A 26,951-nucleotide genomic window follows, 5' to 3' on the forward strand; every position below is an offset into this window, starting at 1 on the left:
AAAACTGAGCCGCTGAGGGGAGCAACCGAACGGCTTTGTTGAGGCTGCGACGGGGACGCTTCTCGCCGGCCTTCGGCAGCCGCTGTCACCCCGGCCGCTGAAATCTCTTTTACTTCATTGGCATCATCTTTCACTCTTCACACCGCGGTCACTGGGAGTAGCGGAAATCCCCTTCCGACACCGTCCCCGGCAGCCCCTCTATTCGGGCCTTCCTTGAAAGCCCCTCACAAGCCAGATAGAAGTTAGGCGACGTAACCGTAGCCACGCCCACCCCTGGTTTGGCCAATGGCTTCGGCTCACTCTCTTTACAACGAAAACGAGTTAATTGGCGGCTCTCCCGCCCCGTCGGCTACCATAGCAACCATGTCAACATGGAAGTAGACGCAGCCAGCCAATGGTGCATCGTGTTGCTATGGAGAGGTACAGCGGACCAATAGGGAGCTGGATTGCTCCAGCTAAAGAAACATAGCCTATGATAAAAAGCGTTGTTGTTGCCTGGGTAACCGGCCAAAGGTAGGGCTGGCCTGGCCCGGTGCCCCTGGCGGCGGCGACGGGAGCAGGTTGGTGGATTTGAGGGGAGAAGGGAGGCGAGTGGGCCGCGCTGGGGCGATAGCTACATCCGTTTTACCCTCTTGTTCTCCCCTGTGTGTGTCCAATATATACAATTAAAAAATAGGAGTTTATGGACCTTCCCTTCATTGCCTCTCCATCGAAGCTTCGGTTCCGGAAAGGGGGTCGGAAAGAATAAAGGGGAGAGTAAAATAATGGTCCTTCTGCGTCTACCTGACTGACTTCTGACTCCATGTGGCAGGCGGCCCCTACGAACGGGAAGGAAATGGAGGGGGCGTGACGCTCAGGTATCCACTGAGCCATTAGGCAAAAGATAGTAATAGCCCTATGGATTAATCTGTCTCCTCCCACTCTGACTAAAAACATGTTCAGACTTTGTTGTTTTTACTCTACTATGTCCGTTATGTAGTTTCCTACTATAGAAACATTCTTCAGGAATGGCGTGTCCCCAATAGCAGCCTCTCGTATCTCCCAGTCAAGAGTATCTACAGTAATATTGTGCCTGGTTCACACAATTAACCAATTGCATTATGGCTTGATGCAAGGAGTGAACTTACTTTACTTTACTTTTATTTGCGCTTATAAAACTGAGCCTTGATATTATTCAAAATTACAGGATAATGTATTGAATACACTGTTGTGTTGAAACCAAGTTAAACATACCTGGGACACAGTCTGCCTGGGGTACTGGGTCAGCAATTCTTGTACTTTTAATTTTGTGTATGTATTTATTAGTTTTATATCTGCATTTCATTTGAAAGCTTAAGGTTTACATGTAGCACATACACCCACACGCTCCCCCCAATAACCTAGTGACATTGGGCTCAGAAATTGTGATTGTCTCAAACTCACCTAGTGTTCACCCATGTGCCCGTCCAACACTTTCATCACTACCTTCTACTGGCTCTCTGTGAAAGAGGGGGAAAAATACCTTAAGAACATTTTCTTAAACTACCACATTCCCCTTATTTGCTTTTTTTTCTAAGGTAAGACTGCCACCCTGGCAAATATTGCAAACTTTTCTAAATGTATTAATTTCAGTTTGATAGGTTTGTGTTGCCAAATGTTCCAAATATCAATCTGGGCATGGTATTTCTAGAGTTACTATAATTCAGGTATTTCCTGAATTCTCCAGATCAAAGCCAATAAGAATAACCAGAGTTATTTACAAATAATTTTGAATTTAAAGCTAGCACTATATAAAGGGATCTGGAACCTGACAGCCTGTTAAATCAAGTAGTATAACTTGTATCAATCTGATTGCTGCTGCTTGTGGACAGCTATGTCTCAAGTAGAGTATCTTCTTTGGTAAATGACTGCAGTCATTTCGATTATATTCAAGCTGCTGAAATCCAACAACTTTTCTGAAGGCAGGTTTGGGCCAACTTTCAGTACTGGGTTTGGCAAAAATGATGTTAGTAGTCTGGATTGAATGAGAAAATGTTAAATGTTTCCATTCAAGAAATTTGAATGATATTCTTATAGGAAGTTCAGAATATAGGTTTTGTGATCCAGTAGTTTGTTTTTATAAATTTGGGCTAAATCAGTATTGACTGAAGAGTTTTTGTGCGTGTGTTCTTATCACTATGATATGATAGGTAAAGGTAAAGAGGAATGTTAGGTAAAAATGTGGCCATTCCATTTTGTTCTTTAGGAAGTACTTCAGACAACGTATTGTAGGAGGATGAAACCACTCTGGTCATCGAGATTACGATGGAAATACGCTGTGGTAGCCTATTGTTCAGCTCCAAATTTGACTCTGGCAATTTGGCTCATGTTGAGAAGGTGGAACACCAGGAGGGTGATGGTGACAACAGCTTGAATGGCAGTGGCAGCATCAATACTTCTTCTGCCTCAGTGGTGTTTGGCAACTCCCTCCCAACTGCAGACTATGAATTCAATGTGTGGACCAAGCCAGATTGTGGTGAGACAGAATATGAGAATGGGAACAGGTAAAAGCACCATTAAAACAACATCCATTTTTCAATTTTATCTACTGATTGTATGAATGCAATTGTCAAGGAAGCTATTCCTAATTTTCCATTTAGTAATAGCAGGTACCTATTATCCGATATCATTACTTTAGAAGTCTATTCTGAACAGAGACCAGAAGGTTTCACTTTTAATTTGATTTATATATTGATACATATATTTATGCATAAAAACACATATATGTACACATGCATACATATATTATACATATATACATACAGTATAACAAAATCTTACTCCAATGGTGTCACAATTTAAAATAGTCATAGGAAAATACCAGAGAAAGGGAAAATGCAGGTTGGTAGATAGGAAAAGCATATGACATTCAGTTGGATATACTGTACTTTATTCTTTAAACAGAAAAGGAATGGAGGTCAACTGTGAAAAGGACAGTTCCTAATTCTAAGTGTGCCTGGTCTTTCTGGCCAGAAATGCAGTTTCTCAGATCTGAAGTGTAAATGACGGGTGGCTGTTATCTAACTCCTCTTTGTCTTTCCACTTTCTTCGCCAGATCCTGGTTTTACTTTAGTGTGAGGGGAGGAATGCCTGGCAAGTTGATCAAGATTCATATTGTGAATATGAATAAGCAGACCAAACTTTATTCCCAGGGAATGACACCTTTAGTCAAGACAGTACCTGTCAAACCCCGTTGGGAACGCATTCGTGAGCGACCTGCCTATGAGGTATCTGCATAACATGTATTTTGAGGAAAGATGTGCTGAGGTTGGGCTTAAATGTGCTATTATATCCAGATAGCCTCCAGAAACAACACATGACATGAACCTGACTTTCTTAAATGTGGGAGTGGATGGAAAAGTGAATTTATTTGAGCCACAACCATCTTCATAAAAGAGGAATGGCAAAGGCAGTATCTAATCATCAGAAAAGGGAGTCTTGAGTACTGATTAAGAAGTCCTGATATTATCTGCTTTGTGTTTCTATTGGACTGTTTCTTCCATGTTTCGAAAGTTGGAATACACTAATTTATTCTCTCCTCTTCCATCTCCAGGATCCAATAACAGCTTGATTTAATTTCAGGCTGTTTGGCTGAGTCACAGATGCATGCGTATATGATTCTTCTTACTGCCTAACAATATAAGAAAATGCATGTGTGCTTACGCTACAGGATCCAATCTGGGTCAGTCACTAGGACCAGAGATTTAATCTTCCAAGCTTTCAGACTCATGCTGGACCTCATCCTCAGAGAACTTTTCCCTCACCAGAATGTGTGCTTTGGGCTATTCTATGCATAGTATTTATGTGGTACCTAGTTGTGTGTAGCCAGCAATAGCAGAATTGTACCTATCTCAGATACTTTACTTTAAAAGCCTATTCTGATCATTACTTTAGAAGCCACGCATAATCAGGCACTACATGAATACTATGCTTGGAATAGCCCAAAGCACACATTCTGGTGAGAGAGAAGTTCCCTGAGGATGGGCTCCAGCATGAGTACGAAAGCTCGAAATACTAAATCTCTGGTCCCAGTGACCAACTCAGATTGGATCTTGCAACATTATGCTGGGACATGTATATTTGACTTCATTTGTGTGCTTATACACTGCCCAAAAGAATAAATAACTTAGCCTACATATCACGGTCTTTCTAGATTCTTATTTTAACATCATGGTGCAAGCAATGTTTTAGGCTTATTTGCCTAACATATCACAACAGGTGGGTTGTGTTGTGATAGTAAAGATGATAAAGGCATTGATATATCTGGTAGAGCTGAACATCTGATCCAGATAATACTAAAAAACTACGGATCTTCTGCAAACCAGAATTGCAGCAGGCTGGGAAGAACCTTATGTTTATTTGTGTCCTAAGTTGTCTGTAATGCTTCAACTTATATTGGAGATCATTCTTGGGCATTTTAACTCATGCAGATGGCGGAGACTCAGTTTGTCCTGTCTTTTGTGCACCGATTCCTGGATTGTCGAGGAGCCACCACATACTTTGCCTTCTGCTATCCCTACTCATACACAGAATGCCAGGACATGCTGACACAGCTGGATGCCCACTTTGCAGAGTGCAGACATCTCTCTCCTAGCAGGTAATTCTAGTTTTGATACAGTACCATTCCCCTCCTAGCAAGTCCTATATCTTGTAGAGTCAGCTAGGAGAAATACTTTGTATATTAAGCATATATACAAATGATTGTTTACTGGAGTTACCTGTGTAAACAATAAGGAAGAAGGAACCATTTGGGAACAGAGTGGGTAACATTGTTCTGTTCAGACTGGATCTTGGTGATATTGAAGCCTTAGGTTTTGGGATGGTTGAGCAAACTTTTCCACCTCATTGTTTACTGTTGTGGGTTTCTAGTATGCATAAAAATGGATCCTCTGTTCAAGCAAGAGAGACCAGAGTTGTTATAGACTCTATTTTCGGTGTTACATCAATCACTCATATCTCTTAGTTGTGTGTGTGAAGGCAGCTTATATGTAACTTGAATAAACAACAAGATACTGAATGCTAGGTTTTTTCCTATTTCCTGTCCATTAGCACAAAATAACTCTATTACAGTAATTCTCTTTAAACCTAGAACCTAAACTCAGATGTGCAGGGATGCCAAAAAGAAATAATTAATACAAAATATCAGAAATGGACATCACCTTATAATACATGTAACCACAGTGTCACTTGGTTTGGAATATCCTTGCTCTCATTCAGCTCTCAAAAAAAGCCACCGAGAGCCACCTGGAAAGTGTTTTTGTGTGTATGCTTCTAGTTAATCTAGTAATTGTTTGTTAACTGTTTTTCTGCTCATATGAATATCAAAAAATGCTTCTCTTGAATCTAACCAAGGGTGTCTCCAATTTGGTGTTAGTTACAGCGAGTGGGAATGTTTCAAATGATTTCAGACCACTTTTCCAGTCCTATTGGAGTTGCTAAGGCTTTAATGTGCCAGCTTCTTTATGCAAAACTTCTGCTGTATCAGTGACTTACAGTCCTGCCCCCCGAATCACCATTTAAGAACTTTTTAACTCTAGAAGGCATCTCATGGCTTGGATCATCAGTATTAAAAGTCCTAGTCTATTATTATAAAAGCCTGTTATAGAAGCAGGGCCATCTCCTCTCTACATAGTGTGTTGCAGTAGTGTTATTATTTATTCCTTTTATTATCTTCTTTACTTCCCCTTTTATTATCGTTGTTATTGTTATTATTTTCTCTGTTGTCTTGTAAGTACACTAAGTGCATCAGTACCAGAGACAATTTCCTTGTGTGTCTAATCACGCTTGGCCAATAAAGCATTTAATTCAATTCAAATTAAATACAATACAGGTTCTAGTCCGAAATGAAGCTTTATTACAGAAAAGGTATGGCAGATCAGATTCATCTGTAATTATTAGCTGTGTACAAAGAACACCACCTCCAACCAGGTCATTTAAAAAGCTAGTGGTTGCATTTGTACATGCTAAACATATTTTATTTTCATTTGTTTATTGCTATTGTACTCCATTTAGTTTAGTGTATTGGTTTATCCTACAAATCCCCAAAATGGGTTAACCTAGTGATCAAATTAAATGTGTTGTGAGAGCCCAGCCACAGAATATTCATGGAAAACTATTTTCTTGGTGGAAGCAGCCCCTTCTTAGAATACCCTCTTTCTTATCGGACAGAATGGGTTTCCTTCTATTCATTGCGTTCGCTCCCGTCTTTGTACTAAATAATGATTGCCAGATATGTTTTACACTTTTTTCCCAAAGAGATCTATTTGGCTCCTTCTCTCTCTCTTGGCATTAAAACATATTCTTTTCAAAACTTTTTGCTGGAGAGGAGTTTTACTTGTCTGTGTTTTTTATCTGCATTACTTTCTACTGTGATCATTTCCCCTGAGTCACCTGTTAGCTAAAATAGTTTCATTATATTTTTACTGCTTCATTTTCTGTAGGATAATGTGGATAATGTTACATAAAGAATAGGAATAAATGTTTTAAAATAAATACATGACAATCAGGAATTCTTCTGGAGCATGATGAGATTGTGTTCTTACTGGTTAATTATTCTTCCTCAATCATTATTGTCTCCTAATGTTGAGTATACTTGCAGCTATGGCAATGATAAAAAAAGCAAAAATAGCTCTTTCGGAGTCCAATTAAAAATCTCTGTGATCCTACACTGGTTCTCTAGGGAAGGGAATAAAGAAAATGAAATATCTAAATGGAAAGAAATTCCTCACCTTATTCTTTCCAACACATTTTGATAAAATTCTTGCCTTTTTACTTGATTTTTCTTATTTCTCTGTCTCTTTGGAAACAACTGGGCTTGTTTATTCAAAGAAGCTGGGATGATAAGATTGAATTAATGAAGAGGACTTGGCTGGGGGAATGGTCTGGAGAAGTGGAAAAGAAAAACTTAGCTAGACCCTTCTTTGCCCATCTAAACTAGTGTCCAACATTATGGCACAATTAGTCGGAGGGCAGGCGCAGACTCTAGAAAAGCTGAGGGGAAGCCGCGCCCCACCACCCACAGAACAAGAAAGTACTCTAGAGGACGTGGAAAAGGGAAAAAGGAGGCGGCCCCACCCAGGGGTACACCGTAAGTGACTGCTTTGATTCCCTTGCCAGGCCTAGGTGATCTCAAGTGGGAGGTAGCTGATGGGCAAGATTTTTCATCGGGCATCCTTTGTGAAATAATTTGATATGCTTTGGGAGAATTTTTCAAGATCTAAATGATCAGTTTTTCCCTCTCTCATCTCTTCTAGAAATAAGCTTATCTCAAAATGAAGGCCCATCGAAAGGCTGAGGCTTCCGGAAAGTTCCTCTTGGCCTTCAACTTCATATCAGTTTTCAGAACACCCAACAGAAAACTGTGGGAATGGGTCTTTATTGCACAAGGTTAACAAGTTGGCCCACATAGCTAAAATAGTCCGCTTGAGTGTTGGAATGATTTTTGGATCAATGTCCAATAGAAAAATGGACAAAGATGAGGAATGAAAATTGGCAATAGAGAAAATTCTCTAGATGTTCCTTCCTCTCTCTTCCAAAGTAAAACCCTTAAAAGAAGATTATTGGGGGGGGGGGGGGGGAAGGGACTTGTGTGAAGTTTTTTGGGGGGAGGAGGCAGAAGTCAGTATGAGGATCCTTGGACAGAACTAAAGGGTGGTGCTCTTGGAGTAAATTAGAAACCACACTACACTGAAATGGCCTGCCTATTCTGTTAATCTCCAGCTATCTGGATGCCATCTATTATCATCGGGAATTGTTGTGCTATTCCCTGGATAAGCTGCGTGTGGATTTGCTCACCATCACATCATGCCATGGCATGCAGGAGACGCGGGAGGTTCGACTGGAGAAGTTATTCCCGGACAAGAACACACCCCGACCACACTGTTTTGTGGGAAAGAGAGTAAGTTAGTCGATGCATGTGAGATGTAGGAAATGCTGCTGTAGAAGCTGCTGAAGTGATTGTAATGTAATAGGTTATTCAGAAAGAGACATAGGTCTACAATTGCTATGGATGAAATAGGAAGGCAGTTGTGACTGCCCATCCCTCATTTCAATGTCTTTCAATCAAGAGTCTTCTGACAATACCAAGGCATTGCTTTGTCTACATCAATCAAGACAACACTCCCCCCTAGTTTGCTTTCTCTTCTTGTTGCTCTTCCTCTATTTTTTCATCTGATTTCCCCCCTTGATTTTTCATATTTCACATTGCTTTTTTCTGTTCTAATTGCCTCTTCCTTATTTAATTGAAAAAAATCTTCTTAGTAATTGCTTATGTATTTTTCTCTCTCCTGTTTTTCTTTCACATTCTTTGTTCTTCTGGTGGTTTGTGAGTTTCTATTTGTTTTTAGCAATGCCTGTTTTTGAAAACTTCATCCTGCGCAAATGATTTTCCCAATAACTTTAGGGTTCAAACTATTTCCTTTTACTTCTCTCTTCCTCTTTTCTATTTGTATCTTAGGGTGATCCTGAAGATACTGGTAGGAGTTCTTTTCTTTAATCTCTGTGCTGTGACACTTAACACTAAAGCAGTACTGTATACTGGTATAATAATTATGATGTCATAAACAGGTGGGAAACAAAAAGATTTGCACGGCTTGTGGTCTTTAAGGAAAACTAAAAAGCTTCCAATTTTGAAAAATCACTAATACTTTCACATTTCTCCTCTTCCTGACCCCCTCACCCTGTGGTAGGTATTTTTTCTGAGCAGCAGAGTACATCCTGGGGAAACACCCTCTAGCTTTGTGTTCAATGGATTTCTGGAATTCATACTGAGAGAGGAGGATCCTCGGGCCCAAATGCTGCGTCGTATGTTTGTCTTTAAGCTCATCCCTATGCTAAATCCAGATGGAGTGATGCGAGGACACTATCGGTAAATATCCTGCAGACATTTAGGCTTTGGAAGATGGGTTTGGACAGGAAGAAGCTCTGATTCCTTGTGATTGATTGTAATCTTTCCACATTTAACTTCTACAGCAGATTATTATTGCTTGGGGGTTGAGAAAGAGCAACAGGCTAGGGCCAATAGGTGTGGAGGGAGAGTAGATCCTTGTTTTTGTTCTTTGTCCTCCAGTTATAAGGGAATTGTAGTAGATTAAGATCTAAGACTTGAAGTGTTCACATGAAATCATTGAGTTTATTAAGCAATATCTGCTTTGCTCTCAAAGCAACAGCCAGTCCAAATCTCTGAGCCTGTGATACTGCCTAGCCACTGAGCTAATGAGCCGAAACATTGACTAGGATAGTTTGATGGTCAGCAATATCTGTTCTGATTCCTAGATACATTATAATTGCCTCCTAGCTTCATATGTGGAAAGGACAAGGGCTGCTTGGATATCTAGGATAAACATTTAAGTGAACAGTCTGTAAATAATGTGAGACCTGGAAATATTAGCTGCACATTATGCGCAGACAATAGTTGCAATTCCTCTTCCTTCACAAGTGGAAGAATGTCTTAATTTATTCCCCACCTTGAGTTATTTGTAAAAATAATAAAAGCACGAAATACATACATACATACATACATACATACATACATACATACATACATACATACATTGTAGCTGTGTTCAAGATCCACAATAGACATCTTTGCCCAGTCCCATTCATTGTGTTTTATTCTGCTTCCCACAGGACAGACTCTCGTGGAGTTAATCTGAATCGTCAGTATTTGAACCCTGATGCAGAGCTGCATCCTGCTGTATATGGGGCCAAGGCTGTCATGCTCTATCACCATGTTCACAGCCAGATGCAGCCTGGTTCTCCTGATTGGCGAACCTATGTCCCTCCACTGAACACAAAAACAGCCAATCAGCGTTGTACCCGCAAATCCCATAGCGAAGACATTCCTCTTTCTGAGCTGGAGAAAACAAACAACCTTCGCAACTGTTCTAGAGATTCCTGCATCACCTCACCTCAGGACCTTGAGGCTTCAGAGGTACCAGGAAGCAATGACTCTGATGTCTGGATCCTTTCAAAAGAACTGTTACCTGAACATTGTGAGAATGAAGTTGAGGATCCTCCACCACCAGCTCCAGAAACCATCCCACCTCAACAGAGTGGTCTGGCGTACTATGTTGATCTGCATGGACATGCCTCTAAGCGTGGCTGTTTCATGTATGGGAACAACATTTCTGATGAGAACTGTCAGGTGAGACCTATTTGGCCCCTTTTGCAATGCACTGAACAACACAGGCAATATTGGGCTCATGTAATCTCAAAGGCAGGGCAGAGGGGATTAAAGGCAGATAAAATAGCCCCCTATTTGGCTCCTCCAAGATGAGTTTAGACTTATACAATACAATAATACAATACAATAGTAGAGTTGGAAGGGACCTTGGAGGTCTTCTAGTCCAACCCCCTGCCTAGGCAGGAAACCCTATACCGTTTCAGACAAATGGCTATCCAACATCTTCTTAAAGACTTCCAGTGTTGGGGCATTCACAACTTCTGGAGGCAAGCTGTTCCACTGATTAATTGTTCTAACTGTCAGGAAATTTCTCCTCAATTCTAAGTTGCTCCTCTCCTTGATTAGTTTCCACCCATTGCTTCTTGTTCTGTCCTCAGGTGCTTTGGAGAATAGTTTGACTCCCTCTTCTTTGTGGCAACCTCTGAGATATTGGAACAATGCTATCATGTCTCCCCTAGTCCTTCTTTCTCTTAAGCTAAACATACCCAGTTCCTGCAACCGTTCTTCATATGTTTTAGTCTTCAGTCCCCTAATCATCTTTGTTGCTCTTCTCTGGACTCTTTCTAGAGTCTCCACATCTTTTTCACATCGTGGCGACCAGAACTGAATGCAGTATTCCAAGTGTGGCCTTACCAAGACATTATCAAGTGGTATTAACACTTCACGTGATCTTGATTCTATCCCTCTGTTGATGCAGCCTAGGACTGTGTTGGCTTTTTTACTTACTTAAGGATGTTACAGATAGAGATGAAGTGGCTTCAGAGACAAAAGGGATGTTTTAATGTATGCCTCTCTTGCTTTTTCCTCTAGTTAACTTGTTTGTAGGACTGGGTTTGGAGAGATACAGAAGACTCAGCTGAGATTCTCTGACTGAAGTGCTAAATATTTTCTTCAGGTGCCTTTCAGACCAAAAGATGATGTCAAGTTCCTATGTGTGTTGGTTCTGTTTTATAACTTCCATGCTGATGCTGCTGTTTGACCATGGCACACAGTCTTCTGAGCATTTCATGTACTGTGTTTGTTCCGTTCATTTGTTAAACCTAATCACCATGAATTGCTTTCTCTAGTAGGGTGAATCTCTGTCTTCAGTTTCTTTGCTAGATTGTTGCTTCCCAGCCAGTGTTTCTGACAAGAAGCAAAACTGCCTGTTTTCTCTAGCATGTTGAAATAGGAAGAGTGTTGAGTCTCCAGTCTCTGAATTGCTTTTACAGGTTGAAAATATGCTATTTCCTAAGCTCATCTCCTTGAACTCTGCTCATTTTGATTTCACGGGGTGCAACTTTTCAGAGAAGAATATGTATGCTAAAGACAAGCGGGATGGACAATCAAAAGAGGGCAGTGGGCGTGTGGCCATTTACAAGGCCTCAGGCATCATTCACAGGTATGTGCTTCAATGTGATACTGCCTCATGATCACAACCGTTGGTTCTGTAGGTCTCTTCCTTTTCTCCCATCTCCAAACCTCCAATATCTACAAAGTTCCTGCCACCTTAAGAATCTGGTAGATCAAATTGAAGACAGGGAGAAGAAATTCCCACAAGTGAAGTAACTGTTGAGAGGAAGCTCATTAGGGAATTCTGGCAGCATACGTAGTAACCCTAGCACCATGGAGTGAATTTCCCAGTGCTAAATAGTTAGCCTTCAGGCGAAGGCTAGGATTTGTATAAACACTTGCCTTTGTATAAAAAATAAGTTCTATCTAACAAAATATGACAGGAATCCATATTTGAGCAGAGGCATATGTTATTGTTTAGGATGATTTCATGCTGATCCTTTTGGTGCTACCAACATATCTCTTTTTCAGCTAGGAATAACATGAGGCCAAGGGTCTTTTCATTAGCATTTTGGTTGCTAGAGTGTTTTCAGACTTGGCAACTTTAATATGTGTGGACTTCAACTGCCAGAATTCTCAGCTGGGCTCCTTAAAAGTTTCCCTGTAAAAGATAATAGGTTATCTTGCTACTAGTTTGCTACTAGTTAGATTGACTTTCCTGATATATTCTAATTTGTCTATTTGAGGTGTTCTTAGTTTTTCCACCTAGGGCCTCTTTCTTTGGCCCCGCTCTGAAAAATCCAGAAGACAGAGAATTTAACAAATCAGTGCTAAATACAACTGGTAGCTTATACAGTGTTGTGATCTGGCAGATGAGAAAGGTTAAAGAAAATTTCTGTTTTTTTTAAAGTTAGTGAAACCAAATATTTAGTTATAAAAAAGAAGCTTACTGGTAAAAAAGGAATACAGAAAAAGAAGGTTAAACAACAACCACGAGAACACTCAGTCTAGCTCAGGGGTGTCAAACATCGTTGTCATGTGATGTATCGCGACTTTTTCCCCTTCACTAAACCAGGGGTGGGCGTGGCCAGGGCATGAAGCATCCATCCCACGGCCCACGAGTTTGAAGCCCCTGATTGAGCTGAATTAGCCACTAATAATTAATTGCCCAAATCATAGTTTGGATTTCAGCAATGATTAAAATTCACTGCAAAGAGAATAGTTGAAGAAAAACAACCACTGGGGCCCCTTAAAGGTCTTCTCCTTTTCCTCCTGTTGCTTGAACGCTATCCCAGGTGTATGGAAGATGCAATGCAAAGAATAAAAGAAAGCTGGCTTCTTTGGGGAATCACAGAATTGGAAGAGATTGCAAAGATCATCCAGTTCAGTCCATTGCTCTGTGCAGACAAATGGATGGTTTACCTAATCAGAGCAAGCAGAATGTTCCATTTCTGATGTCAAGAGTCTAACAGTAAACCATAATATTATTTGGTGCCTGAATCTATTTTTTACCAATGCATAGTTGAATAATAAAAACACCAGCTATTTTTTTTACCAATCATGTTATTGATGAAAAGGTCTCTCTGGCAACATCTTTTGGGAGAAAAAAAATACGAATTCAGTGTATTAAAACATTTCATCATGGAATTACCTATCAGTGGTTTACAGAATGTGTCATTTTAAAAACTAAGAATTAGTTCATAATGTGCATTAACGTTGGTAACCTTTTCCATCTGTTTCCTAGTTACACACTGGAATGTAATTACAACACAGGAAGATCAGTCAATACTGTTCCAGCAGCATGTCACGATAATGGGCGGGCAACACCTCCTCCTCTCCCAACATTCCCATCCAAATACACTGTGGAGCTGTTTGAGCAGGTATCTCAGGCCACCCGACCCCCATCCCAGGTTCAGTGTTAGATTAAGTCACCATGTTCCAGAACATGTGGAAGAGAAGTCTACAATCCTACACTAGGAAACATCCTCCTATCCAGGGAGAAGTGGAATCAGTATTTGCAAAGAGCCTTCAGGGCTATTTATTTAGTATATATGCAAGAGGGTGTGATGTCCTCTCTCTATCTTGCTCAAACCCTAAACACACAGACAACTCCTCATACCATGATAAATTAAGAGGAAAGCATCCATAGCCTTTGGATTGTGGGGTTATAAAGTTGGCCAAGTGGCAAATTCCTACATGGCTAAAAATTCTGGAGTTTCCCCAGAATTTCAGCATTTCAGGGAGTTGTGCCGAGGGTGTGTTTTTAGACTTTCTTGTTCTGGCTCTTCAGTTTCAGGAGTGAGTTTACTAAATGCCTGCTTAGATACTGTTCTTTCTTGGATGCCAACAAATTGCACATCACAGACTGATGTACAGCCACATGAAAAATCATATATCTGGCAGGCATTGATCATCATAAACTCATAGTGAGGTCTCCTCGAATGCTGGCAGGTGATGGAACATTGTTCGGATGCTGCTATAAAATGTAAATGATTTATTTTGATTTTCTGCTACTGTGAAATGTAAAGTGATTTACTTTGGATTATCCATTCTCAGGCAAGTTTAACAATGGCTCAGCAGTTAAAAGACACTGATCTTGTCAGCTGGAAAGCTGACATCGTAGGTTTGAGACCTGAGCACCATGTGACAGAGTGAGCGCCCGTTATTTGCCCCAGCTCCTGCCCACCTAGCAGTTCAAAAGCATGCAGATGCAAATAGATAAATAAGTACCACTTTGGTGGGAAGATAACAGCATTCCATGCATCTCAGCACATAGTTATGCTGGCCACATGGAAATGTCTGCAGACAACGACATGACTGGAAAGGGGAAACCCTTACGTTTACCTTAAAATTGGGAAAATTTAGCAATGTCATGCCTTTACAGCGGAAAACTGATTTACAATGAACAGCACAGGGATGACACTATGTCTGTTAAAGTGTTCTACCCAACATTCTGGGTTTTTTCTCCCAAGTTTTTGCTTTTGTGTATTCTCTGAAACTTATAAACCAAACATGCGATACACAAAATAAATTTGGAATCATGGAATTGGGACACAAATTGGTACTCAAAGAACCTGCCAGGCTGGAGGTTTGCTGGCCTTATCTTCAAGTTAATTGATGCCAGTGACAGGATGCCTCAGTATTGTTTTCTCTTCTTAGGTCATTGATCAACATGATATAAGTATAGGAACCACATTTGATTACCATATTTGAGGTCTTTGATAAAACTCAATCCTTTATTTGTAGAGGTGTACTTAGCAATTGTTTAAGGATGGTGTCTCTCTAGTTTATTTTTATTGAATCCTGCTCTAGATTTAAAAACAATCAGAAAAACACTAATAAGGCATGAATTTTAACAAATCTACTGCCATCCTCCATATACAGGTTGGAAGGGCTTTAGCAATCGCAGCACTGGATATGGCAGAATGCAACCCCTGGCCTCGGATTGTCCTCTCTGAACACAGTTGCCTTAGCAATCTGCGTGCCTGGATGCTGAAACATGTGCGCAGCATGAGAGGAGTGACAGGCTACTCCAAGAGGAAGGGCACCAAAACCCCACCCAAGGGGGGCAAGTACGTGACCAAATGGGGATGTAGGCTCAATGAAAAAAGTAAAGCTCATAGGAAGTTCAACTGGGACAGACAAAGGACTGTCTCTAGCAATTCAGGATTGTTTTCCACAAATCTTTCCCTGACTTTAGTCTTGGATTGCCGCAGTCTCTTTATTGGCAGCTTTGCTGCATAGAAAGTATATCTGCCTGCATAAAATACCTGCGACCTGGAGGGTTATTATACCCTTCCCTCGCCTTACATTCAATTAGTCCTAATAATAGAATCTTTCTTCTTGTAGATTATTTTGTCACAAAGCTTTCTTTTTTTAAATAATTGAGAGAAGAGGTGTTTGTGGTTTTTGAAATTACACATGCTACCTTGCAATTCTGATCCTTATGGCTGGAAGGAGAATAGAAGAAAGGCTAATGTTCTAAAAAGGGGATCTGAGAAGGTTAAATGATAAACCTAAAATCCTCACTGATTTATATTCGGTTTGGAAGAATGCCTCCTCTTCTAACTTACGAACAGTTCCCTTCAGATTTCAGAGAAAAGGGCCTAAGAAGAAAGAAATGATACTTTGTTCTAGTACTATTTTCTCTTCTATTGTTTTAAGAAAGGATTATATATGATCTATTATTTTCTTCTAATATGTACACTGGAGAGAACACTACAATTCAGTTTTTAGCAATAAAATTAATGGAACTACATTTAAGAAACATGGGAAATTTATCCTATGTTAACAGGAATGTTGCTTTATATTTTATTTTGTATCTGATTCGAAGTGAGTTGGTCCCTACTAGTGGTCTGGAGGAGACGTCGGAGGCGGGTCTTGAGGTTCCATTCTGGGAGGAGTTTGACTCTGTTACTTCCGACGATATGGACAGGTTGCGTAGGCGACTGCGAGCCACCACATGTTTACTGGACCCGTGTCCCTCCTGGCTTGTACTGGCATCCTGGGAGGTCACACGAGGCTGGCTCCAGGAGTTAGTCAACGCTTCTTTGAGTGAGGGGTTCCTGCCGGCCGTCCTGAAAGAGGCGGTGGTGAGGCCCCTCCTCAAGAAGCCTTCCCTGGACCCAGCTTTGTTAGCCAACTACCGTCCCGTCTCCAACCTTTGCTTTCTGGCGAAGGTTGTAGAGAGTGTGGTGGCACAACAGTTTCCACGCCACTTGGAGGAAACTGATTATCTGGACCTGCGCCAGTCCGGTTTCCGGCTCGGCCACAGCACGGAGACGGCATTGGTCGCGTTGGTGGATGATCTCTGGAGGGCCAGAGATGGGGGCTGCTCCTCCATCCTGGTCCTATTAGACCTCTCGGCGGCTTTTGATACCATCGACCATGGCATCCTATTGCATCGACTGGAGGGGTTGGGGGTGAGGGGCACCGTTTTGCGGTGGTTCTCCTACCTCTCTGGCCGAGCGCAATTTGTGTTGGCAGGGGGGCAGAGGTCGACCTCGAGGCCGCTCACTTGTGGGGTGCCACAAGGGTCGGTCCTCTCGCCTCTCCTGTTCAATGCATATATGAAGCCGCTGGGCGAGATCATTCGTGGGTTTGGGATAGATTACCATCTATACGTGGATGACACCCAGCTGTACATCTCTACCCCAAACCACCCCAACAATGCCATCGAAGTGATGTCCCGGTGTCTGGAAGCCGTACGGATCTGGATGGGAAGTAACAGACTCAAGCTCAACCCATCCAAGACTGAGTGGCTGTGGCTACCGGCACCCCGGTTCAACCAGCTTACTCCATCACTGGCCATTGGGGGCGAACATCTGGCCCCCGTGGATCGGGTACGCAATTTGGGCGTCCTTCTGGATACCCGGCTGTCAATGGACGACCATGTGACAGCCGTGGCCAGGGGGGCGTTTCACCAGGTTCGCCTGGTGCGCCAATTGCGTCCCTATTGAACCGGAGCGCCCTTTGCACAGTCAGTCATGCGCTTGTGACGTCCCGGCTAGACTACTGCAACGCTCTCTACATGGGGCTCCCCTTGAGTTAGTTAGTTAGTTTAGTTTATTTAATTTATAGACCGCCCCCTCTCCCCGTAGGGAATCGGGGCGGTGTACAGACCATTCATAATCAAAACAACAGAAAATAACATAAGACATAGAGCAAAACAACACACACACACTGTCTGTATATAAAATCCCAAAACCAATTTAAATACTTAAAAAACAATTTAAAACCCGTTTAAAACCCCAATATAAAATTTAAAAAGCCATCCAGGAAGGTTTGTAATAGATGTTAAATACAGTTACGATTATAATTATAATTAGGCCAGACCAGCTACTCGAAACAGGTGGGTCTTGAGTTTCTTGCGGAAGGAGCGGAGATCAGAGGTGGTTCTAATATCGGGGGGGGGGGGGAGGTCGTTCCAGAGGGTTGGGCCCATCACAGAGAAGGCCCTACTCCTAGGCACCGCCCGCCCGCACTGTTTAGCGGATGGTACCCGGAGGAGGCCCTCTCTGTGAGAGCAGATTGGTCGCAGGGATGTATGGGGTAGAATGCGATCCCGCAAATAACTAGGTCCCGAGCCATGGAGCGCTTTGAAGATGACGATCAACACCTTGAAACGCACCCGAAAGGCCACAGGTAGCCAGTGCAGCTCGCGCAGGAAAGGTGTTACATGGGAGTACCTAGTACTCCCCATAATAACCCGCGCGGCTGCATTCTGGACCAGCTGGAGCCTTCGGGTGCATCTCAAGGGGAGCCCCATGTAGAGAGCGTTACAGTAATCAAGGCGAGAAGTCACTAGGGCATGGGTGACTGTGCAAAGGGCGTCCCGCTCCAGTAAGGGACGCAATTGGCGCATCAGGCGAACCTGGTGGAACGCCCCCCTAGCCACGGCCGTCACATGATCATCTAGCGACAGCCGGGAATCTAGGAGGACGCCCAAATTGCGTACCCTATCCACTGGGGGCAGTTGTTCCCCCCCAATGGCCAGAGATGGAACACATTGGCTAAAGCGGGGCGCCGGTAGCCACAGCCACTCCGTCTTGGAAGGGTTGAGTTTGAGTCTGTTGTCGCCCATCCAGACCCGCACGGCTTCCAGACACCGGGACATCACCTCGACGGCTTCGTTGGGGTGGTTCGGGGTAGAAATGTACAACTGAGTGTCATCTGCATACAGATGGCACTCAACCCCGAATCCTCGAATGATCTCGCCCAGCGGTTTCATGTATGTGTTGAACAGGAGAGGGGAGAGGACCGACCCCTGTGGCACTCCACACGTGAGCGGCCTCAGGGTCGATCTCTGCTCTCCCGCCAACACACATTGCGTCCGACCGGAGAGGAAGGAGGAGAACCACCGCAAAACGGTGCCCCTCATCCCCATCCCCTCCACGGGTGAGATGCACCCGAAGGCTGCAGTTGGTTCAGAATGCGGCCGCGCGGGTAGTTTCGGGAGTCTTTAGATACTCCCACGTAACACCTCTCCTGCGCGAGCTACACTGGCTGCCTGTGGCTTTTCGGGTGCGTTTCAAGGTGTTGATTATCATCTTCAAAGCGCTCCATGGCACAGGACCTAGCTATTTGCGGGATCGTATCCTGCCCCATACATCCCTTTGGCCGATTCGCTCACACAGAGAGGGACTCCTCCGGGTGCCGTCCACTAGGCTGTGCCAGCGGGCGACGCCCAGGGTAAGGGCCTTCTCTGTGATGGGCCCGACCCTCTGGAATGACCTTCCCCCTGACATTAGAACGACTACGGACCTCCGCTCCTTCCGCCGGAAACTCAAAACCTACCTGTTTCACCTAGCCAGCCTGGCCTAATTCCAGCTTTCCCACCTCAGTTTGTATTTTTAAATTTTATGGTTTGGTTTTAAGGTTTAAGTTTTTAATTTTTATAAATTTGTACAGGGGATATTTAATTCAATTTTAGTTATGTATATTGTCGAGTGTATGGTTTTTAAATTTGTACCTGTACACCGCCCCGAGTCCCTTCGGGGAGAGGGGGCGGTCTAGAAGTTTAATTAATTAATTAATTAATTAATTTTGACTCCTGGTGATCGCCTGGACAAGTCCCTGAACTTTATTGGCAATACTTTTTGGAAGTGGTTTGCCCTCTCCTTCTTCCTAGGACTGAGATTGAGTGACCACCCCAGTTGCCTAGCTGGCTTTGTTCTTAAGGTGCTACTAGAACTCAGTCTCCCAGTTTCTAGCCTGGTATCTATAATTACATACCAAACTAGCTATCACTTTTATTTTAGGTTTAGTTTTTTTGCCCCCCCCCCCCCCCCCGTTGCTGTGACTCTACCCTGAATTAAGAGATTACAGAGTTGTAAAAAAAAAAAACCACCGCAAGGTGATGAACATATTTAATATTCCTTCTGCCGCCTATTTTCCCCACAACCTGTGAGATGAGTTGAGTTGAGAGAATTTATTTTATGTTATTTTTTTTGAGGTTTATATGTCTGATCATCTTAAAACAGCTCTGGGCAGCTCATAATAAAACCATAAGAATATATAAAAACCAAAAATCAACCTCCCAGGGTGCCCTAACAACTCTCCTTAAACTTCTATCCCAGTCCCCGAGTAAAGAGCCAGGTTTAATGTCCTTTCAGGAGGAAAGGGAAGAGAAAGGAGGTGAGCAGGAGACGAATAGACTGACAGTTACAGTTGTATATGGGAACGAAGACATTGTGGTTAAGCAGCATGCAAAAGGTTTCCGAAGGACTATTTTAGAATCTTTATATCTCAGATGCAAAAAATAACTCTTGCCAGGAGCACTGTGTAAAGAGCTGCCCTGTCTCTGATTCTTTTCTTTTATATTTTCTTCCAGTGGGATTTCTGCTTCCAGCTCAGAGAATTCTCTCTGCCGAGCCAGAAGCTTCAGTAATGGTAGTGTCAATCAACAAGCTACCCCTCAGGTCAAGACCTCGCCCAGCTTCACCTTCAACTCCTCTCACACCCCTGCCTCTTCGGGGGGGTTGGGGCAGAGCCCTCGGAAATGTGCCTCAAGGGTGCTGGCCCTTGTGCGAGGTAAGCTGCCTAACGAATCGGTGCTGGGAGCATTCAGATGGATCTGGGAATGGACGTGCTGTGGAAAGAGGCAGCCTTAAAAGAACGTTATTTCTTCTCAATTTTTGAAATAAACACATACAAGAATCTTACACAAGTTTCCCCTGTGTCAATCCAAGTCCCCTTTCACCTTTCACGAACTTCAGATGGCCTCTGTGATACTTGCATATGGCACTGGACAGAGATATCACTTGATAAGTTGTGAACTACTGACTCATGAGACAGCTGCAGGAAAATGGTGTTCTCTAGCAATATGTTGGGTACTTTGAAAAAGGTTATGGAGCCTCCTCTTTTCAACCTCTCATGAGATATACTCTGTTCCAACCCTTTGGGCTGTTTTATATTAATTTATTTCACACTAGTGAGAAGCTTTAGAGTAGTCCCTGTGCCAATGAATTTTGTCCTCAGTACAACTTATTAAGCTAAGAGGGGCTAAAGTTCCTCAAGAGTAGGGGTGTCAAACTGGGGGGAAACGTCACAAAGTGTCATGTGACGGCAACGTCACGCCATGAGTTTGACACCCATGATCAAGAGTATTTAATCATAAAGCAAGGATCTGAATTCTTCAGCTCTAAATCCCTACTGGTAATATATATAGTGAGGGGTCGCAAACTGTATCATACTAGATGTTTACAAATAGCCCCTAAATATGAAACCAGGTAAGATCCAAGGTGACCCAGTCAGTGGATGAAATACCACACTCATGATGCTCTTTTCTCTTGGGTGAAAACAAATATTTGAGGATATAAACATTATTCTGCCTGGCAATGACAAACAATATAATCATAGATATTTTGTAGTTTAGTGTATTAAGTGAACCCAGAGGATGGGTTACTTCGGGAACAGTGTTGAGGATGTTATGTGAATGCATCGTGTCAAACTCTATGTTGGTAAAGCTTAAGAAAGAGAGGACAAATACTCAGCAATTCTACTTTCTTGGCATCTTTACTTGCTACTGCTGCAAAAGAAAAATGTCAACATTTGACAGGTCTTAAGGAGGAAGGAGTCAGTGAATATATATAAACTTACATTTTGTGTCTCAGCAAACATGTCTGTATCTTCTATAACCGACTCCCTTCCCCGAGCAACACCCTGCTAACTTTGTAATGTAGGGTGGGGATGGCCCCCAGATTCCCCAGACTCAAGAGACTGCAATACAATATAAGCACCAATCTCCTCCGCATGTGGCGGAGGGCAGAAAGAAATTGACATCCTTTCAAGGATGAAATGTCTGCTTTTCTGAAATTTGAGTTTTCCAGTAATACCTTGGGTTATTCTGTCTTCCTCCTGAAAATATCGACAGCCTGTCCTAATCTTGCACACTTGACTGGGCATGTGCCCATGCACATACATACATTGCAGCTATATTTTTCATGGCTTGCAATAGCACTAAGTATGCAATACACTTCTCCTTTTTGTTGAGATCCCCAACCCCAGGGCTACGGGTCAGTACTGGTCAGAGACCTGTTAGGAACTGGGCTACGCAAGCAATGGGTAAACGAGCAAAGCTTCATCTGCGCATGCACAAGATCTAGGTCGCACACAAGACCATGCCTCCCCACTGGTCTATGGAAAAATGGTCTTCCATGAAACCGGTTCCTGGTTCCACAAAGGTTGATGACAGATGGTCTATAGTACAATATGCACTAAAATAATTGGCCTTAGTTGAAAAGAAGGTAACAGAGTTCTCTCATCTTCCTGTGCTACTGTAGATAAGCTTCTTACACTGAAGGATGATGCATAGGTAATTTCTGTAAAGGAATAAGTAGAAACTAAGGGATGGTGATACAAAGACCTTTCAGAGCTGGCATTTTGCTTGTCCCTCATCCTACTTAGAACCTCGAGTTCAGGAGAAGAGACGCCATCAGCACCAGACTTTGCTACGAGCTGCTGTGAGCAGCATCCAGGCACCCTCTCTCCCTTGTTCTACCAGAAACACGTCTCATCTCCAGCTGGCTCCCAGCCTAGGCTCCTGCTCCCTTCCAACTACTATCAACATACCAGGTTTGTATACCACTTTGCCCCCCCCCCCCCTTTTTTTTTTTTTTTTGCCAAAGAGTGCCTCTACAACAGACATTAAATGGACTATTGGAGTATGCCAGCAGAAGAGATGTAAGTGATATAACTGGTCATACTGTTGACCTGTTCCTTCTAGATATCAGTTGCACCTATATTACCCGAGTAATTAAAGTGTGAGCATAGCCACTCAACTCACAGTAGGCCATAGCATGAAGATTCAGGGAGTTTCTTCTTTCCTTGAACTAAACTCTAGCTATCCTTTTTCTTTCTTGCAAGGTTGGTTGGGAAAAAAAGTTTACTGACACTAAACATAATTTAGTGATGAGAGAGATATTTGATATTGAAGTTGTAGAAGTGCAGACCAGTCCATTTATAGGGTCCTATTCATCTTCCCCATCCACCCACTCAAGCTGTTCGATCAAAGAAAAAAATTCAGATAGAGAAGCGTGTTATTTTTGAGCAGAGGTTGCTGAATGCTTCTTTCAAATGGTTTTTGTAATTGCAGTTAAACTGGAATCTAACATCACTATGGTTTTAATGGTGGGTAAAAGCAGCATGATTTTAAAAAGTTCACTATAGGCTGCCAGGACAGTTTTACTTATTCAGCTTACTCTGTATGTCATTTGGAAGAAATATTAGGCTTTCTCATATAGATTTTTGCTTACACAACACAACTCAGAACAAGTAATATATGTAAGCTCAAACAATTGAAAGTCTTGGAAGGGAGGCAAAAAGATTTGTTTGAGCCAAATCTGCATCGGCTTAGTTTTAGGTGGCAGTAATATATAGACAAACCAGAAAATTAGATCAAATCAGTGATGGAGGTGTGAGAAGCTGTATCAGAGATTCAGCAATTTGAGAAAAAGAAACAAGCAAATCATCGATGAGCCTGTTTTTTAAAATACAATATTGAACTTTTGCATTTATTCTGGTTTGACTGAAAATAAGATTTATTCAAATCTGCTTCTATCTTCAACCTTTCTAAGGATTCCATCCAGAAATCGACTTTTTTTTCCTGTTCACTAAGGAAGATACAGCATCTTTCCCATTTTTTTGACTCCATATATATAGGCATTTATCATCACATTTTAAAAATAGTACTTTATTGGCAGGTAAAAGGAATATAATCATCAAAATTGACACCTGAATAGGAAGGATTAAACATTTGAGAAACCCAGTATCCAGCCCAAATTTTTATATATTTTTATTTGTAATATTGGCTGTGTTTGTATGATACTTTCCCACAATTTAAGCTAATTTATTCAATTTACTCAATTTTCTTTTGGCATCAAACTGTAAACCATTTATATAAGCAGAAATTACATAACATGCCAGGTTAAATAGCATCTTACTTAGTTTGTGGTTCCATGGTGTCCCATGTTGATGAAACTAATGTCTGAAGTGAGCAGCTGTCCTGATTTCAGCAAGTCTCTATGAAAACTCAATCACAGTCCCTTTGGATCTTGACTGAAATCTCTGCCCCAAACAATACAGTGAACCCAATATTATCCCGAGGGAGCTGATATAACAAACCTCCAAGTTTCTGTTAGGGATATCATTCCATCACTGCTAAATATGATGGATCTCACTGCTCCACACAGGCAAAACAGAAGCAAAATCTGCTGGAGTTTTGGTATTAGTATTGCTTTTTCTGCATCTGATTGCCAATCAAATCACAACTAAGAAGTATCAGAGTCTGATACTTCCAGTGTAAGCTTGAATTAACTCCCTCATTTACCTTTCTCTCATTGATCACGCAGGACCCAGCTGCACCAGCCTACATAAAACTGCCAAGGCTAGCACTGAGCATGTCCCTGAGAAGCTGAAGCCTCCACCTTGTGGCCTAGCGTTGCTACAGGTAAAGGGCAGTGATTACATTGGTGCAGAGAGCTTGACTCTCATGGGTAAATACCATCCCCCTGGGCTGCTAGTCTGTTTAGGGCTTTCCTTACACTAGAGATCAATCACTGGGTTGTTAGTTGTCTGGCATTACCAAACTTTGAAAACACATTGTAGGACCCCGCTAGCACAGTGATTTTTTTATCCTCAATATCCGCTATACCAATACTATGGTAGCATTGGACATACAGGCTTTACATGCAATTCTAATATCCCAATTGGTTTCTCTTTCTCCATGCAGAGCTTTTCAAGACGGCTGAACAGTGAAAAACTATCAGAAACTACTAGGTAATAGCAGCTAAAAGGTAACAAATAGTAGCTTTATAGACGGGGGTGGGAAGATCTGTAGGATTTTCCTCTTGTGCCTACTAACATGGAAGGACCAGGTTTGGAAGCGTTTCATATTAGTCATCTGTAAGCAAGAAAGCTAACACCATTCTAGAAATTGTTCATATTCTTAGCGTTGTCCAGCATTCTCTTAGGATTCCTAAGGTTCTTTTATTACTGGTTGACTATGATGCACAACTTCCGATCAAGTATTTTCCTTGCAGTCTAGATATACTGATGCCTCGGCCGAGCCGGATCCCCATACGCAGGAGACCAGTAGGACAAACCCAGCACTTACTCAGATTTCATAGCTGCAGTGAAGACTCTTCCCTCAAGGTGTGGAAATACACAGCCCCAGAGATACCAGCACAAAGTTCCTTGCCAGGTAGGTTCTTGCAGGGCGTTCTGTACTGTTACCAAGGCTGCCATTTGCCCTTTTTGGACAGTCCCTCAGATTTTCCATACTAGATAGTGGCAACAGATACAACCTTGTTTCTCTTCCTACAGAATTTCAACTGGGAATGCCAGTAACCAGTCAGAGGGAAGAATCACTTTTTATGTGCCCTCCCAAAGTTTTGCTGGACGAGGTATGGGGAGGAGGGAGCTCTGCAAAGCCAGCTGCTGCTGCAACCCTTACCTGCAGCCGCTGCCATCCCCTTGAACCCTTGTCTTGTAGACAGAAGAAGAAGAAGCAACGCCTTTACCGTTGTATAGGCAGTAGCCACCCTCCTTATTGAAACTTTGGGGCAGCATAGCTGCAGTTGACATCATTAGTCCTCTGAGCCAGCTCTCTCTGTTGCAGCATCTCCCTGGGCGACCAGATTCCCCCCAACTCACCTACCGCAAGATCCTGTCTTTCTGCACTGAGGTCTGACTTGCCAGTGGGGGCACAACAGCTCCAGCCAATGTGCTCTAGCTCCTCAAGTGCCACACCCCACAGCATGCCAGCTGACTCCAACTCATCCCTTGGTGTGGAAGAAACCTCTCGAGACCCCTCTTGTTGGCACTTGATGAGTTCCAGATCCAATCACCCCCTTCCTCTCCTCTCTCCTCTTTTAAACCAAAGCTGCTTTTTAGGACAGCAGCCAGTAGTTCTGACTTTGAGACTTTGCCAGGAATAAGGGCCTCACATCACATCCTTTTTGTAGCCAGCTACACAAGACATTGAAGGCTTAAGGGAAGGCTTAAGGTTTTCCAGCAATCCTCATCTAAATCTGAAAATCCATCTAATTTGTGTTTTTTGTGAAGGAGGTGCCTTTCAAAAAAAGAAGCAAACCAGGCTAACTGCAAGATGCTGTGTAGGTGCATGTGTGACACGTGGAAACCATAACATGACCAGCTCCTCCTGGTCTGACTACAGCCCAGAGCGGTGGCCAAGACCTTTCCTCCAATGTTATTTCCACCACTGTACATAATTGGTTACTGGGTTGGAAACTATTTTTGAAACAAGTTTGTCTTATAACATGTTTCTATTAATAAATTTCGTTTGTCAGTAAAACAAAAGAAAACCTACTGCTTATTGGGGTGTGTGTGTGTGTTGTGTGTCTGCTGTGTGTGTAAGAGAGACTGATGGTTGGAATGGGAAGTGATGCAAACGTAACAAGTCTCTGATACAGAAAATGAAGTGTATTCTCTAATCATTTATTATCTCCAGGGTTTCAACAAAGCCAAGTACAGCTATAGCATCTGGGCCTTCAGGTGCTGATGGCTCTGCGTTCTGTCAAAAGAAAAGGAGGGGTGGGTGTGAGATAATCACTGCCTCTGGATCCATGCGAGGTGGGGGGGGGAGAAAAGAAGGGGAGCCGAATTACCTTGTGGGGTGGGGGGGTGTCAGTAGGGGGCGCTCCAGTCATTCGCTCACTCCTGCTTCTTCGGGTTGTTGACGGCCACGTAGTGATAAAGGACGACCAGGAGAAACAGCGAGACTCCAAGCATATTGGCGAAGATGGCCAGCTGCACGTCCGTCACCATCCTGCGGGAGAAAAGCAGAGATTAGGCCGCCACGGCCGCCACTTTGGCCGCGGGAGGGCTTGAAGGGACAACGGGCCCTAGGAGTCTCTCCGCCGGGAAGAAAGCGACGTGGCAAGGCCTTGGAGCCGAGTCCTCTCACCTCTCGGTTTGGGCAACGCCCCCACCGTCCTTCTCCTCGTGTCCGTCTGTTCCGAAGGCTCCAGCCGGCGACGTCAAGGCAGGCCGCTTTCGCCTTCCGCTCTCGCTAGAAAAGCCGCGGGGGGAGGAAGGGGAACGGAACCGACCGAGTTCCGGAAGTACTGAAGAAGAGGCGCCGCTTCCTTTCGTGCCGCCACGCACCGCCCTCGGCTCAGGGAGTCGAATCACTGCTCCGGGAACGCGCGATCGGACGCCCCCCGGCGGCTGGAAAGGAAAAGCGCCGCCTCCACGCCCATCCTGTAGGCGAGTCCGGCTGGTGACGCGCCCCCCCCCCCCCTTTCTCGGATCCTTCAGATGCGTCAAATGAAAACGCAACACGCGCGTCTGAATGTACCTTTAAAGGGCGTGTTATTTAGATGAGACATTTACTTACTCCGGACAGCTTGCAGAAAGCAGCCAATTAAAAATAAAAGCAAACTCTTAATAGGCAGTAAGGATGGTAGTATCCTCCCCCAGGCAGAGACAATCCACCCCACCACCACCACCCGCCAGC

At 43.1% G+C, this 26,951-nt stretch overlaps 2 protein-coding genes across 7 annotated transcripts; one reads left to right on the plus strand and one right to left on the minus strand.

The window, feature by feature from the left end:
• The first annotated feature begins 424 nt into the window (after positions 1-424).
• On the plus strand, positions 425-25,797 carry AGBL5 (AGBL carboxypeptidase 5). Of its 6 annotated transcripts, XM_081942801.1 has the most exons (18): positions 425-560; positions 2,225-2,522; positions 3,074-3,245; positions 4,449-4,615; positions 6,956-7,105; positions 7,738-7,915; positions 8,706-8,884; positions 9,646-10,162; positions 11,413-11,582; positions 13,218-13,353; positions 14,858-15,045; positions 19,806-20,005; positions 21,881-22,048; positions 23,824-23,921; positions 24,204-24,250; positions 24,514-24,674; positions 24,797-24,876; positions 25,092-25,797. In XM_081942801.1, the coding sequence occupies exons 2-18, from the start codon at positions 2,284-2,286 to the stop codon at positions 25,161-25,163; spliced, it is 2,922 nt and encodes a 973-aa protein (XP_081798927.1). In that variant the 5' UTR covers positions 425-560; positions 2,225-2,283; the 3' UTR covers positions 25,164-25,797. The 6 variants fall into 6 exon arrangements, with proteins under 6 accessions (XP_081798927.1, XP_081798925.1, XP_081798930.1 ...); XM_081942799.1 differs by having other exon boundaries at positions 24,797-25,797; XM_081942804.1 differs by lacking the exon at positions 6,956-7,105.
• Positions 25,798-25,909: 112 nt separating this feature from the next.
• OST4 (oligosaccharyltransferase complex subunit 4, non-catalytic) lies at positions 25,910-26,641 on the minus strand. The gene is made up of 3 exons (XM_081942805.1): positions 26,400-26,641; positions 26,101-26,261; positions 25,910-26,006 (listed from the first exon to the last, which is right to left on the minus strand). The coding sequence occupies exon 2, from the start codon at positions 26,258-26,260 to the stop codon at positions 26,147-26,149; it is 114 nt and encodes a 37-aa protein (XP_081798931.1). The 5' UTR covers position 26,261; positions 26,400-26,641; the 3' UTR covers positions 25,910-26,006; positions 26,101-26,146.
• Between the last annotated feature and the right edge of the window lie 310 nt (positions 26,642-26,951).

This window comes from Natrix helvetica (genome assembly GCF_964273705.1).
Source record: "Natrix helvetica genome assembly, chromosome: 2".
NCBI lineage: Eukaryota > Metazoa > Chordata > Lepidosauria > Squamata > Natricidae > Natrix > Natrix helvetica.